The 14,855-nt window shown below is 37.8% G+C and overlaps 1 protein-coding gene and 1 non-coding gene across 3 annotated transcripts in view; both read right to left on the reverse strand.

The window, feature by feature from the left end:
- Tec (tec protein tyrosine kinase) overlaps positions 1-14,855 on the reverse strand; it is a 109,657-nt gene that overhangs the window by 18,056 nt on the left and 76,746 nt on the right. For both annotated transcript variants that reach the window (XM_048784435.1, XM_015482083.2), the window contains 6 exons: positions 14,377-14,458; positions 13,558-13,686; positions 10,240-10,280; positions 7,511-7,686; positions 5,273-5,338; positions 462-516 (listed from right to left, as the gene is read on the reverse strand). In XM_048784435.1, the coding sequence (XP_048640392.1) occupies positions 462-516; positions 5,273-5,338; positions 7,511-7,686; positions 10,240-10,280; positions 13,558-13,686; positions 14,377-14,458 (549 nt within the window). The remainder of the gene's footprint in view (positions 1-461; positions 517-5,272; positions 5,339-7,510; positions 7,687-10,239; positions 10,281-13,557; positions 13,687-14,376; positions 14,459-14,855) is intronic.
- LOC125611016 lies at positions 4,662-4,794 on the reverse strand. The gene has a single exon (XR_007341127.1). It is a non-coding gene; the product is annotated as a small nucleolar RNA SNORA2/SNORA34 family (small nucleolar RNA).

The following is a 14,855-nucleotide window of genomic DNA, read 5'->3' on the forward strand; positions in this document are numbered from 1 at the left end:
GTCTTTACATAGGTCACTGAGTTTAAATGGAGTATTTATGGTCAGCTCTAATTCAACATGACTGGTGTCCTTATAAAAAGAGGACATTTGGATACAGAGGCAGACATGCACAGAGGAAAGTAATTGCCATTTCCAAGCCAAGGAGAGGGGCTTAGAAGAAATCCTCACCTCACAGCCCTCAGAAAGAACCAGCCCTCCTGGGACCTTACTTTTGACTTCCAGCCTCCAGAACCATGAGACACAGTTCTGTTGTTTAAGCCCCTCAGCTCGTTGCCCTTTGTTACTGAAGCCCAGTGCGCTAACACACCAGTAATCTCTTTAAAATGATGTGGAAAAAAAACCATATTTATATCATAGACATTTTAGGCTTTAGAAACAACTATGTGGGGCCACTTATTAGGGATTCATTAAAATTAAGCTGTATTGAGATCAAACCCATAAAATAAGCACAAACAACTTACCTCAGTTCTGAGGAGTTGCTCTGCCTTGCTTCTATTTGTATTTCTGCAATACCATCTGAACAGAAAAAAAGATATACCTAAGGTCTCATATTATTTAAAATTATGTTTTTATTCTTAGTAGGATTAATTAGATAATGAAGCTCCCCAATAATAAACACAATAAGTAAAAACTAGGCAAGATATCACTCATAATCTAAATAGACAACCAGTAACATATTGATGCATATAGTTTCAGATATTTTTACCCATGTTTTTATGAAAACACACATCTATGCCTGCATTATTAAGGTGGGATCAAACTCTACTTGATACATCATAACATGAATTTGTCACATGACACCTCATAGCAATATAGTTCTATAAATCTGGATATGGATGTACCATAATTTATTTAAGGTATTCACTAGACAATATGAAAAATCATCTGCAATTTTTTGCTGTTCCAGTCATAATGAGAATGAATTTTATTTCACTGATTCAAACTTGCAGACAATGTCAATTTACATTTTTGTCTTAAATTCAAATTAAATCTTATTCTAAGCTCCCAGGACACCAACATTGCAGATTCCATCCTAAGTCATTATGGTAGCTCTCTGTCAAATTTCATGAAGGTCTCAAGTGTCAACAGAAAAGAAGGAAAACCTAAGAGCACCGCCTTCTGGATTTTCCATACCTGCTGATTTCCAGAACCCTCAAGCCCTTGTGGTTGCCTAAGGATGTACTAGAAAAATCCCTGTCCTGGCCAAGTAGTCACTCCTGACCTCCCACCAAGCCTAGCCACTACCCTGTGCCATGCCCCAACGTCCTGCAGATCTATGCCCCTTCTTAACCTCTGAGAAACCTTTCTCTTCATACTGTCATCTCCCACCTCATCCCTAGAGGTCCTCTCCCCTCCTTTCGTTCCCAACACAATCCCTCTATACAACTATTAGCAAATGTTCAAAATAACATGAACTGAGATCATTTGGACTTCAGTTTTAAATTTGTTTTATTAAATGATTTTTAGTTGGAAAGGAATCTTCCACCATAGTCAAATACCCTGAACTGAATGCTATGAAGTCAGCCTGATCCTCCGGCCTTTGAAATTTTCACCACTGGATCAGGTTTTCCTAAAAGAACCAGCACCTGACTGGTCCAGCAAATACCCTGAGACAAGTGAATACAAAGGCCTTCCCTGATTGAAGAAGGCAAAAATAGAAAGATAAAATACAAGACCTTTTTCTATCTGGATTCCTTTATACAGCAGCCAAACACAAATTACAATCTCAATGTGAATTGAATGATGTTGGATATTTTATTTAGAATCTGAGGTGGTGAACAAGACCTCAGAATTGTCAACATCTCATTACTGTGGCTCTCACTTTAAAAATGAGACCAAGTGGAACAAAATTGCTATTTTGATAAATCCATTTCTGAATGCAAATGAGAAATACATAAACTAGGAGAACAGAATGAATTCTGTCCCTAAAGCTTTTCCACTCATATGAGAAACATTTGTCAGATGCCAAAAGCAGTCACATAAATTAGCTAAAGAAAGATAACGGGAGCTCTAATACACAATATAAACTAATAGGGTGTGAGGGATTGGAAAAATTCTATTTATCAGTAACAGAAGATCCAGTCCCATGTCTTCACAGTGAGAATAAGTGATAGGGATTCATATGCAGGACATCAGGAAAGGTAAACTGTGGCTCTCAAAGGGAGACTAGACATAAAATATTCAGAGAAAGAGGGAGGCGCCTTCCTTGTCTATTATATTCTAGCTCCTGGGAAGGAATTAAAGAAATAAGGAAAGAAAAGGGATCAGGCTCTTTGAACTCCTCTTCCAAAGGGTCATTTTTATGCATTTGGAGGTTCTCTGAAAAGGATACTTTCATCCTTGGGATATGCTATCATTTGGCTCTGAATTGCCCCCTAAAGGCCCTTGTGTAAAAGCTTAGTCCCCAGGATGGCACTGTCGGGAGGTTGTGGAACCTTTGGGAGTGGGGCCTGATGAGAGATCCTTAGGCCATGGGGGCAATGCTCTTGAAGGAAATTGTGAGACCCTGGCCCCTTCTTCTTCCTTCCTTTGCTTTCTGCTTATTATGTAAGTAGTTTTGCTCTGCCATGTGTTCCTACCATGATGTGCTGCCTCACCACAGGCCCAAGACAATGGGTCTAATACATCATGAACTGGAACCTCCAAAACCCATGAGCCAAAATTTAAACATTTTATCTTTATAAAATAATTGTCTCAGACATTTTCTCAGAGTAACATGAAGCTGACTAACATAGGATATAAACTCAGATCTTTCAGTGTATATTGAAGGAAGGAGAGAGGAAGGACTGATGAACAAATAAACAGGTGAATTAACTAGTGATATTTCCTAATACCTCTCCATGGCTTATCTCACCTCTCTTAAAATACCTATCCCCAAGCAAGGAGAAAAAGACCACAGGGGCTCTGCTGGGTCCATTCTGTCAGAAAGAGAGATATGCACCAGTAAAATGTAAAGGAGCCTATGTGACATGAGAAGACAGAGGTGCCATCCCACATAGCTCTTTCACAAGCCTGCCACAGAGATGTGTCATTTGAGATTAACACTTTTTGCTAAAGGGACTCTGCATCTGGAAATAATGCCCAGAATGTATAGGTAACATGTCAACCTGTCCTCGGACATCAAAACGCTGATGTGAATTTTTCAAATTGGCTGGTCACCTCACAATATTCCAGAGAAATAGGACTTTGTAGCAGTGTCTGAATACAGGGAAAGAGGACGTTCAGTCCTTTCTGGAAAGATCACACCCTGGTCAAGCTTTTAAGGGCAGAAATGTTATTTTATTTGTATAGTAATGCATCACTTAATGACAATGAAATGTATTTTTATGCAATTTCATCACTATGTGTATGTACATAAACCTAGATGGTGCAGCTTAACACATATCTGGCTACATGCTTCAGATTATTGCTTCTAGTCTACAAACCTGTATAGCATGCTACTATACAAAAAAACAGGATGCGGTGGTACACACCTGTAATCCCAGCAGCTCGGGAGGCTGAGGCAGGAGGATGGCGAGTTCAAAGCCAACCTCAGCAATTTAGTGAGGTGCTAAGCAACTCAGTGAGACCCTGTCTCTAAATAAAATACAAAAAAGAGCTGGGGATGTGGCTCAGTGGTTAAGTGGCCCTGGGTTCAATCCCCTGTACCAAAAAAAAAAAAAAATAGACAATTATAACATAATGGTAGGTATTTGTGCATCTAAACACATCTAAACATAGAAAAGGTACAGTAAAATACTAGTAAAAAAACTTCAGCTTTATCTTAATTTTATGAAACCACTATCCAATACACAATCAATTTTAGCCAAAATGTCATTATACATCAGAAAATGTATTTAGTTTATATTTTCTACCAACTTCTAAAATTTCCTTAAGGGATCATACTGCTGAGCACTGTGACTCTTCGAAACTATTTGTCCTCATCTAGATTTATGTTACCATAAATGACATGAACAGAGGTGACAGCCTGCTGCTGTTTTTAAGGAAATGAATGATGCATGAGTACATTATCTCAAAATGACCACAAGAGTGTGTGGTGTGTACAAGCTTTGCATCAAGGCCTAGCCATACACTTTGTGTGTGCTAGCCACACACTGCTAGCAGGCAGAAACAGGACAACTTCTCTGACAGTACTCAGCAGAGGTCTTAACAAGTTCAAACACACAGCCTTTCAATATTAGAGGTTACAATTTTAGAGCTCTCATTTAGGACAGTACGCAAGAAGAGGTTATCCCAGTTATTTTTACATAGCTAAGATGCCTGAATCAACCTAATGCCCCACAAGTGACTACCTGCTGTACATCCAGGTGCAATAAACTCGCTGTGTCCCAAGGCCTTGCAGAATACCTGAGACATACTAAGAATTCAGTAAACGAATTTATGACTGAGTGAAACATAATGCATCTATGAATATATTTTCAAAGAATATTCAGTGTCAGGAGCAAATATTCACTCATACTGTTCAGAGGGGAAAAAAGATATAAAACAATATATACCGCATGAGTCTACTTTTAAAAAAAAGTAAAAAGATTTTTAAAATATATACTAATGTTGACAGAGGTCAACTGTGATTTGTCTTTGAGAGCTTTTTCTTATTAACATTTTTCCTATTTCAGGGGTTTATTTTTTTCCTTTTCTTTAAAAAAAAAATTTTGTTTCTATCATGTTTCTTCTGAATGAATTGACCATTCCCACCAAGATAGTGAATAGCCAAAAGACCAAAGGAAGCTATCACTCTTGGCTCCTGTTTGAAACCAATAGCTACCGCAAACATCTGTCTTGATTCAGGACCAATTATTTTCACGGTTTTTAAAATAATAGTCATATTTAAACAATAATCATATTTAAATATATAATATTTAAACAGATATTGTATTTGAACAAATCATTTTAAACAATAAGCATAATCTAACTTTTAGTTAGAAAAAGGAAACAAACTTTTTTAAAGACTACTCTGGGAAATATTATAGCATATCCTGAATGAACAAAAGATCTATATTTCAAAATCAGCTAAGCTATAATTTGTTTAAAATCAATTCAATTGTATCTGTTTGTATAACTCCATTCACACACAGAATCTTCAGGAAAAATGCCTTATGGATACTAATTCTTAGGGTTTTACCACACCAGTTGTCTGGTGTGGTAAGAATATATTGGTACCATGTTCTAAAGGTTATGAAAGAAGCCCATCAATTTTCAAAACACCTTACATAATGAAGAAAATGAAAACATTTTCTGGGTTTTCCCATTTATAAAATAAACATCTACTCACTCATATTGATCTAAGTTGTTTGATTTCTTTCCTGTTACATAATTACTTGGGATATATCCTTCACTCCTAGAAATAAGAAAAACACTGTGAGTAAACAGATATTACTTTATTGAGAGGTTATTTAAAGAAAGGAAGATAAAAGACATTCTAAGATAGTTAAAGCATATTGCCCAAAGCTCATAAGAAAGATAAGCTCACTGCCAATAATTCAGGATATCTGTATCATTTGACACATTACAAAGTACTACCACATTTGATCCTCACAAGAGTTCTGAGGCAGGCAGGCATCACTGTCCCCATTTTCTGGTGGGAAAAGCAAGGCTTAGAAAGATTCAGATATGTTCCCAAGGTCCCAAAGCCAGCCAGCAACTAGACCAGAGCTGAAACTCTAGACTTATGATTCAATGTAGAGATCTCCAGAATGCACGATTTCTTGGGATTTTTTTTCCTCCACATTTTTTATTGATGTACTATAATAGCATATAATGTTGGGATTTGTTGTTACATATTTATACATGCTCTTGGGATGTTTTAAAAAAACTAGAATATTCACAAAAGCAAAAGTGCTAAATAAAGGCGCACACCACTCTAACACCTTGACAGTACTTATAATATAGCTTCACTGAGGTACTTGTTAAAAAGGCAAATTCCCTAGCATGAGCAAGGCCCTGGGTTCTATTCTCAGCCCCACAAAAAGAAAAAAGGCAAATACTTGAATCACACCCCAAGACAGGAATTAAGAAGGCCTACGTACTCTAATAGCCTAGGAAAAACACACCAGGAAGATTGGTAAATCAAGATGGTAAAAATGTTGGTAATTTTTTTAAGTTAAGTAATGTTATTATATGTTTTTGTAGATGTTTGGAAATTTCTACAATACAGGTTGAATATATCTTATCTGAAATGCTTGGGACCAAAAGTGTTCCAGAGTTTTCTGAATTTTAGAATATTTACATAGACTCTACCAGTTAAGCATCCATGAAACCCAGTACTCCAAAACCCAAAACCTTCAGAATATCAACAAAGTACTTTGGATTTAGGTTTTTGGATTAATGTTGCTCCAACTGCATAAAATTATGAATAAGATATCTGGTGAAGAGGAGCAGAAACTTCTTATAAGATTAAAAGGTTAAGATTCCCAAGAAGGTAATAATGCTCAACAAACTAGCACCCAGATGACCAGAAGTGCCAAGACCTGAATAGAAGAGGCGACCCTGCCTCACCCAGAGGCTACCACTGTTCCCAAAAATGAACTGAGGAACAGAGAGGAGAACAGGGGATGGGTCAAGGAGGTGAGAGCAGGTGGAAGAGAACGTACTTTCTCAGGACAGAAGACCCCTGTTCTTATCCACTGGAACTCATAATGTAAATGCATAGTATTTCAGAGGTAAGCACAGGATATAGTTCACTTAATGAAGCCCAAGAGAGACTCATCCTCTGTGTTTAACCGTATCTACCTATATGTTTAAAATGAGGTTAAAAGAATTGTTCCACTTAAATCCAACATTATCTGGTGCAAATAATGCTGGTATTTTTTGTTTGTTTTTTGAGATGGGGTATCACTATGTTGCCCAGGCTGGTCTTAAACTCCTAGGCTCAGGTAATGCTCCTGACTCAGCCTCATTAACACTGGGACTACAGGTGTATGCCATCATGCCTGACAATACTTGCTGTTTATTTCCTGCATGCATGTATGTATGTTTGTGTGTGTATATATATGTATGTAATATATATTTATTTATTTTATACATATACATATATATGCATACATATACACAAGTACTCTCCCTTCCTATTTCTCTCTCTGATGAAGAGAGGGAGAGAGAAAGACAATTTCAAGTGACAAGAGGCTCCATTATATCATGTCTGTATATATGTACATGTAGAGAGAGAAATTCTAAGAAATTTATGATAGATAATGCCTTAGAAAGACCTAAGATTAACTACTTAGATAATCTTAAGGATTATATATAACTATTTCTCCTAAGGTCAAAATAGTCAAATAAAACATATGGTGGATGAGAAAGAGATGAATATAATCTATTCCAACCTCTGGAAAAAAGTGATTGATCAGTTTGCATTTATTGAGTAACTACTAAGAATACACGGTGGTAATGCAAAGTAATAATGTATACTTTGACTTATGGCCAACTACAACCTCATTACATGACAGATAGAGCGCATATACTTCACTCCTACCCACTCACTGCATGCAAGGGCCAGGGAGAGAATGCTTACCCATATTTATCTCTTGCTCTCCACCAGTGGACATCATTCTTTTCCAATATGATATACTCTTGACCTCTCTCTAATCTGAGGTCATGCGCTTCTGTTGCTTGGAAATCATACATTGCTACAACTATTTCTTCACTACTATCTTCTTCTTCAGGAGGAATTGGTGGGGGAGGCCTTCTCTGAACAAACAAGATAACATTTGAAAGTTTAGTCTTCTATCTGAAACTGATCTTGAAATAAAACAGTAAAACACTGAAGGATTCATACATTACCAAAGAATAAGGCAGAATAAGACAGAACCCTCTAATCAAATATGTCACCTGAGAGCAACCAGAGAACCCTCCAATCTTAGATGCAGTAGATGCTACCACATCTCTCACGGGTTTCAGAATACAGGACAAGAGCAAAAACCATCTTGAAACATGGAAACAATTTTTATGTGTCAGGAATAGTTTTCCAGGGAGAGGCAAGGGTAATACGTGAATAGAGACCAGGAGAACTAAAGGGAGACCCATCACTGAAATGTCCTGCAGTGGAGAAAGCCCACCATGAAGTCTGTTAACAGGTCTCCTCCCATTCAAAGGGATTTGCACTTCTTTATGCCCACACTGCTCAAGGCACATGCTTAGGATCTAACAGTTTTTCTCTTTTGTTCTTAATACTGCTTCCATGAAATACAGCATAGTAACTCCCATGTTACCAGTGAGACAACAATGGTTTACACAGTCCTCCAAAGTCACTCATATCAGATTCACATCAGCCCAGTTCAGGACTGGGTCCAAAGTCCATGCTTTTCCACCATATCCAGTCTTCAAATATATGACTAAATCACTAAAATCACTCATGGATCATACTGGGGGTTCCTTGTTTTGTTGCAGGTTTTGTTTGTTTGTTTGGTTTGGTTTGGTTTGATTGTTTGTTTTTTTAACCAGGGATTGAACCCATGAACCCAGGGAAACTTAACCCCCCGAGCCACATCCCCCAGCCTTTAAATTTTTTTTTTTTTTTAATTTTGAGACAGGGTCTCACTAAGTTGCTTAGGCCTTGCTAAATTGCTGGGGCTGGCCTTGAACCTGTGATCGTCCTACCTCAGCTTCCTGAGTTGCTGGGATTACAGGTGTGCACCACTGCACCCCGCTGTCATATTGTATTCTTGAGACCAAAATTTTCTTTTAAAAAAGTCCCACACTTCTGATACAACTCTTTCAGCCAAGCTACAGACAAAATGCCAGATAAGAACAGGACTCCCAGCCTACATCCTGGGAACAAATCTTTACTCCTCACACTTCAGATAGAGCCCTAATATCCAGAGTATACAAAGAACTCAAAAAATTAGACAATAAGAGAACAAATAACCCAATCAACAAATGGGCCAAGGACCTGAACAGACACTTCTCAGAGGAGGACATACAATCAATCAACAAGTACATGAAAAAATGCTCACCATCTCTAGCAGTCAGAGAAATGCAAATCAAAACCACCCTAAGATACCATCTCACTCCAGTTAGATTGGCAGCCATCATGAAGTCAAACAACAACAAGTGCTGGCGAGGATGTGGGGAAAAGGGTACACTTGTACATTGCTGGTGGGACTGCAAATTGGTGCAGCCAATTTGGAAAGCAGTATGGAGATTTCTTGGAAAGCTGGGAATGGAGCCACCATTTGACCCAGCTATTCCCCTTCTCGGTCTATTCCCTAAAGACCTAAAAAGAGCATGCTACAGGGACACTGCTACATCGATGTTCATAGCAGCACAATTCACAATAGCAAGACTGTGGAACCAACCTAGATGCCCTTCAATAGACGAATGGATAAAAAAAATGTGGCATTTATACACAATGGAGTATTACTCTGCATTAAAAAATGACAAAATCATAGAATTTACAGGGAAATGGATGGCATTAGAGCAGATTATGCTAAGTGAAGCTAGCCAATCCCTAAAAAACAAATGCCAAATGTCTTCTTTGATATAAGGAGAGTAACTAAGAACAGAGTAGGGTCGAAGAGCATGAGAAGAAGATTAACATTAAACAGGGATGAGAGGTGGGAGGGAAAGGGAGAGAGAAGGGAAATTGCATGGAAATGGAAGGAGACCCTCAGAGTTATACAAAAGTACATACAAGAGGAAGTGAGGGGAAAGGGAAAAATAATACAAGGGGGACAAATGAATGTCAGTAGAGGGGGCAGAGAGAGAAGAGGGGAGGGGAGGGGAGGGGAGGGGGGATAGTAGAGGATAGGAAAGGCAGCAGAACACAACAGACACTAGTATGGCAATATGTAAATCAATGGATGTGTAACTGATGTAATTCTGCAATCTGTATATGGGGTAAAAATGGGAGCTCATAACCCACTTGAATCAAAGTGTGAAATATGATATATCAAGAACTATGTAATGTTTTGAACAGCCAACAATAAAAAATTAAAAAAAAAAAAAGAACAGGACTCCCAGTGATAAAATCTATACAGTTAAATTGATATTATTTCACATCAAGGACAATTCAAATAAGTCATAACCTATCTGCTTCTAAGATGGTCGTGGGGGAAAACCATATCACAAAACTAATATTTTTACTTATTTTAATATTTTAAAACTCATTTTATTTATTGTTAATATTCATTTTAATATTCTATTCATATTAAACATAATTAATAAGCTGCAAATCCCTCCAAAACCTAAGGACAGAAAGGCTGAAAATTTAGACGTAACTGCCCAATGCAAGAGATCACCTACCTTTTTCATTTCTGGGGCTGGAGGTAGTGCTTTTCTTACACCTGAAAATGCCAACAACAAATATAGGTCAAAATGCTGTGTAGCAATGATCGATAAAGATATTGGTGGCTTCAAGGAAAACAGAACACACAGGCAAGGGACCTGTCCGCCCGACTAAGGGAGTGTTGCCAGTACCTCCGCCTCTGTGTCCCCACCACTGTTAAACTGGGTTCTCCATAATGTATATGCAATTTAAAAATAAACTGAATTACAGTAGTCCCCCATATCTGTCGTTTCACTTTCCATAGTTTCAGTTTTTCTGAGTCAACCACAATACAGAATATTAAATGGAAAATTCCAGAGATAAACAACTCTTAAGTTTTTAAATCGAACCTTTCTCTGAGGAGTATGATAAAATCTCAGTCCCCACTCAGTCCCTCCCAGGACATGAATCACCCCTTTGTCCAGCACATCCACGCTGCATGCACTCCCAGCCCCGTTAATCACTGAGCAGCCTCAGTTGGTGATGTCATGGTGCTTATGTTGAACTAACCCTTACTTTACTTAATAATGGCCTCAAAGTGCTACAGCAGTGATGAGTGATGCTGGCGATCTGGATACGCCAAAGAGAGGCCGTAAAGGGCTTCCTTTAAGAAAAAGCTGAAATTTCTTGAGTTAGAAGAAAAAAAATTGTATGCTGAGGTTACTAAGATCCACAATTCAATAAGATACTTTGAGAGAGAGACCACATTTGCATAACTTTTATTACACTAAATTGTTCAATTTTATTATGGTTGTTGGGAACCTCTTACTGTGACTCATCTATAAATTAAACTTTATCCTAAGTGTATATGCACAGAAAAAAAATCATAGCATATATAAGGTTTGATACTATCCATGATTTCAGGCATCCACCAGAGGTCTATCCCGGTGGATAAGAAGGAGTGTTGTAATGACAACACTATGAAATTAAGAAGGTGTGGCAGCCTGTCCCTTCCTCTGCCAGAGCTCTGCTGGCACATGACTATCCAGCTACACAGATGAGATGAAATTCTAATCAAAGAGCTCTATGGACAAATGGGGTGTGCCAATTTTAGATCTGGTCCCTAAAAGGTCTTCCCACAGGCATCCTTGGCCTCTTTACCCCTTTCTGACACCAGGAAGAGAGAGAGCACTGGAACTGGAACAACCCCAGGAACTACCTGCAGAACCACCTGCCAGCCCTGGACCAGCACCTACCTTGGGATTACACCATGAAACTGAGATGAACTTCTAGTTTAAGTCACTGCAACTTCCAGGTCTCTCTTCCTCCCCCCGCCACCTCTGTCTCCCTCTTTTAATTGGCTCTTCTTAGTTGTACATGACAATCAAATCCATTTTTATAAAATTATATAAGCATGAGATATATCTTTTCTAATAAGGACCTCATTCTTGTAGGTGGGCACAATGGTGGGATTCACTTAGGCATTTTTATAATATGTACCCTGGAAAATTATGTTAGATTTATTCTACTGTCTTTCCTATTCTGATCCCCCACTCCCTTCCTTTTGTTCCTCTTTTTCTAATCTACTGAACTTCTCTTATTCTCCTCCCCCACTTTATTGTGGTTGAGCTTCCACGTATCAGCAAAAACATTTGACCTTTGGTTTTGGGGGACTGGCTTATTTCACTTAGCATGATAGTCTCCAGTTCCATCCATTTACCAGCAAATGTCATAAAGTCGTTCTTCTTTATGGCTGAGTAAAATCCATTGTGTATATATACCACAATTTATTTATCCATTCATCTGTTGAAGGGCACCCAGGTTGATTTCATAGCTTAGTTACTGTGAATTGTCTCCTATAAACATTGATGTGGCTGTGACACTATAGTATGCTGATATTAAGTGTATGGATATATGCCAAGGAGCAGGATAACTGGGTCAAATGGTGGTTCCATTCCTTGTTTTTTGAGGAATCTCCATACTGCTTTCCCAGAGGGGTTATACCAATTTGCAGACCCACCAGCAATGTATGAGTGCATCTTTTTCCACCCCATCCTCACCAATATTAAATTGTTACTTGTATTCTTGATAATTCTATTCTGACTAGCAAGAGATGAAATCTCAGTGTAGTCTTAATTTGCATTTCTCTAATTGCTAAAGAGGTTGAACATTTTTTCAAATATTTGTTGTTTATTCATACCTATTCCTTTGAGAAGGGTCTGTTCAGCTCTTTTGCCCATTTGCTGATTGGGTTTTTTGGTTTTCTGGTGTTAAGCTTTTTAAGTTCTTTGTCTATTCTGGAAATTAACACCCTATTTTATATACTCTGGTTTCTCTTCAGATCGTATAAATCTTTCGCCTTTTAACACCCTATTTGAAGTGCGGATGTCAAAATTTTTCTCCCATTCTGTAGGCTGTTGCTTCACATTCTTGATTGATTCTTTTTCTGTGAAGGGACTTTTTAGCTGATACCATCCCATTTATTGTTTTATTTTAACAGCAGCTTACACTGTGCACTAATACTAAACCTTAAGAATTGAAAAATTAGGAAATAATAACAGACTTGGAAACTTGGACCTTCTCTTTAATGTGCTAAATTAATGTCAGGATACCCAAGACAATCAGGTGGGGAGACTTACAGAATCAAGGCCAGCCTCTTGCATAAGCCAGCATCCCTACCAAATAGCCATTCTGCTTATATCTAAAAGCTTGATGGGTTCTGATTGATATGGCAAGCACCATGTATGGTGCCAGCAGGAAAACAGAAGCACAATACCCACTGTCCTATCACACTAGCAATTTTGAGTCCTTGTGTATTTTTAACTTATGACTAAAGGCCTCTCATTTTCAGGATTTATAAGGTGTCAAGATTAACCCTCGACATTTTTATTCATCTGAATATTTACATGTGAGTAGCATTGTGACACTTAATCATTCTGACAAACTGTGAAGCCATTACTAAAGTCCATACCTCAAAGCCCCATCAAAACGAGAATGATACTAACTTAGACTGCAGATGCACTGCTACACAAGGTTTCTAGCAACACATCTGGGAAGAGTTTACTTGCTGACAAATACATAAACATTAATGAAGAAAAGCTGTTGATGGTGACATATTAGGCTGATGACTTGGAAACAGATTACAGGCTCCCTGTAAGGGACCTTTGCTTTTGATTCCATGAAAAGGTCCCACTGCTAACTTAACACATTATTGTAATTATTCTTATAAAACACACCTACACACTTGCATTTTCTAGAAAGTGTGATGAACTTAATCCAAATCAAATTCATGCCACCGTACCAATGATATGCCCATTTTGAGCACAATATAATTACAGAATAAAATGAATACTTACTACTCTCAAAAAGATTATATTTTTCACATCCAGGTGCTAGCTTTTCAGTTTGTCTGCAACACTGATAACTTCCATCTGCCCAGAATTTTGGATGATATTTAATCATAATATTATTGTTGTTCTTTATTTCTGTAATTCACAGACACATTAATGATTAGTGAAATAAAACAGACTACAGAATGTTTGCTAAGTAACATTGCCAATCATTCCTTGGATACCATGTTGATTATGAAAACACCCTCATAACATCATGCGACCCAGCATTCAGAAAAGCCAGATGCTTCTCTTTCACCTCCTTTTTTTTTTTTGAATGAAACATCCTTGTGAGTTTGTGAGCAGAAGTGACTAATACTACTCCATGATGAATAAAAGCAAAAGTTAGCCCACTACCACTTTGCATTTTGCTCCAGAGGACAAGTGATGAGGATAGTGCAGCCATTTACCCTTTAAACACTTGGTGTGTGTGTCAATCCATCCACACCAAATATCAACTACATAAGGCATTTCTTAGAAAATACTAAATCCTGTTATCATAAAAGCCCATTCTTTATCACCTTCAAATACATCACACATTAAATATCACACATTAAATGGAAGCATGCTTTTCTTAGAAACTATGTACCACTAGAAAGAATCAGATTTTTAAAATCTGATTCCATCTGCTGGTTTTCACATGCTGTAGCTGACTGGCCTTGGAGAAACATGTAGTGTCAGTTAAGAGATTAGAATTGCAAAATATATTGGCTGTATTTCTGTTTTAGTCATAATGACATGTTCTAAAATGATGCGCAGATTAATATTTTATTACATGAGTTTTACCTTCTTTTAACTTCTTCACCCATCGGTCCCTGCTTTGTGCACTAGGTGCAAAAATGTAAAGTGTGTTAGCATCATGAACAACCTAAAATAAAATAAAAAATGAAATCAGTGATAAATATTTAGACACAGCACTTCTGTCTGAGTCCTTGGAACCATGGGCACCAATAAATGAGTTTCAAGTGACAGAATGAAATTATTTACTTCAGTCACTTGGAAGGCTAAGGCAGGAGGATTACAAGTCAAAGTCAGCCTCAGCAACTTAGCAAGACCCTGTGTCAAAAATAAAAATAATAAAATAAAAACAAGTCATTTAAGCCAGGTTTGGTGGTGCATGCCTGTAATCAAAGCAGCTCTGGAGGCTAAGACAGGGGGATCATGAGTTCAAAGCCAACCTCAGCAATGGCAAGTCACTAAGCGACTCAGTGAGACCCTGTCTCTAAATAAAAAATACAAAATAGGGCTGGGGATGTGGTTCAGTG

The sequence above is a fragment of the Marmota marmota genome, unplaced genomic scaffold (assembly GCF_001458135.2).
Source record: "Marmota marmota marmota unplaced genomic scaffold, marMar, whole genome shotgun sequence".
NCBI lineage: Eukaryota > Metazoa > Chordata > Mammalia > Rodentia > Sciuridae > Marmota > Marmota marmota.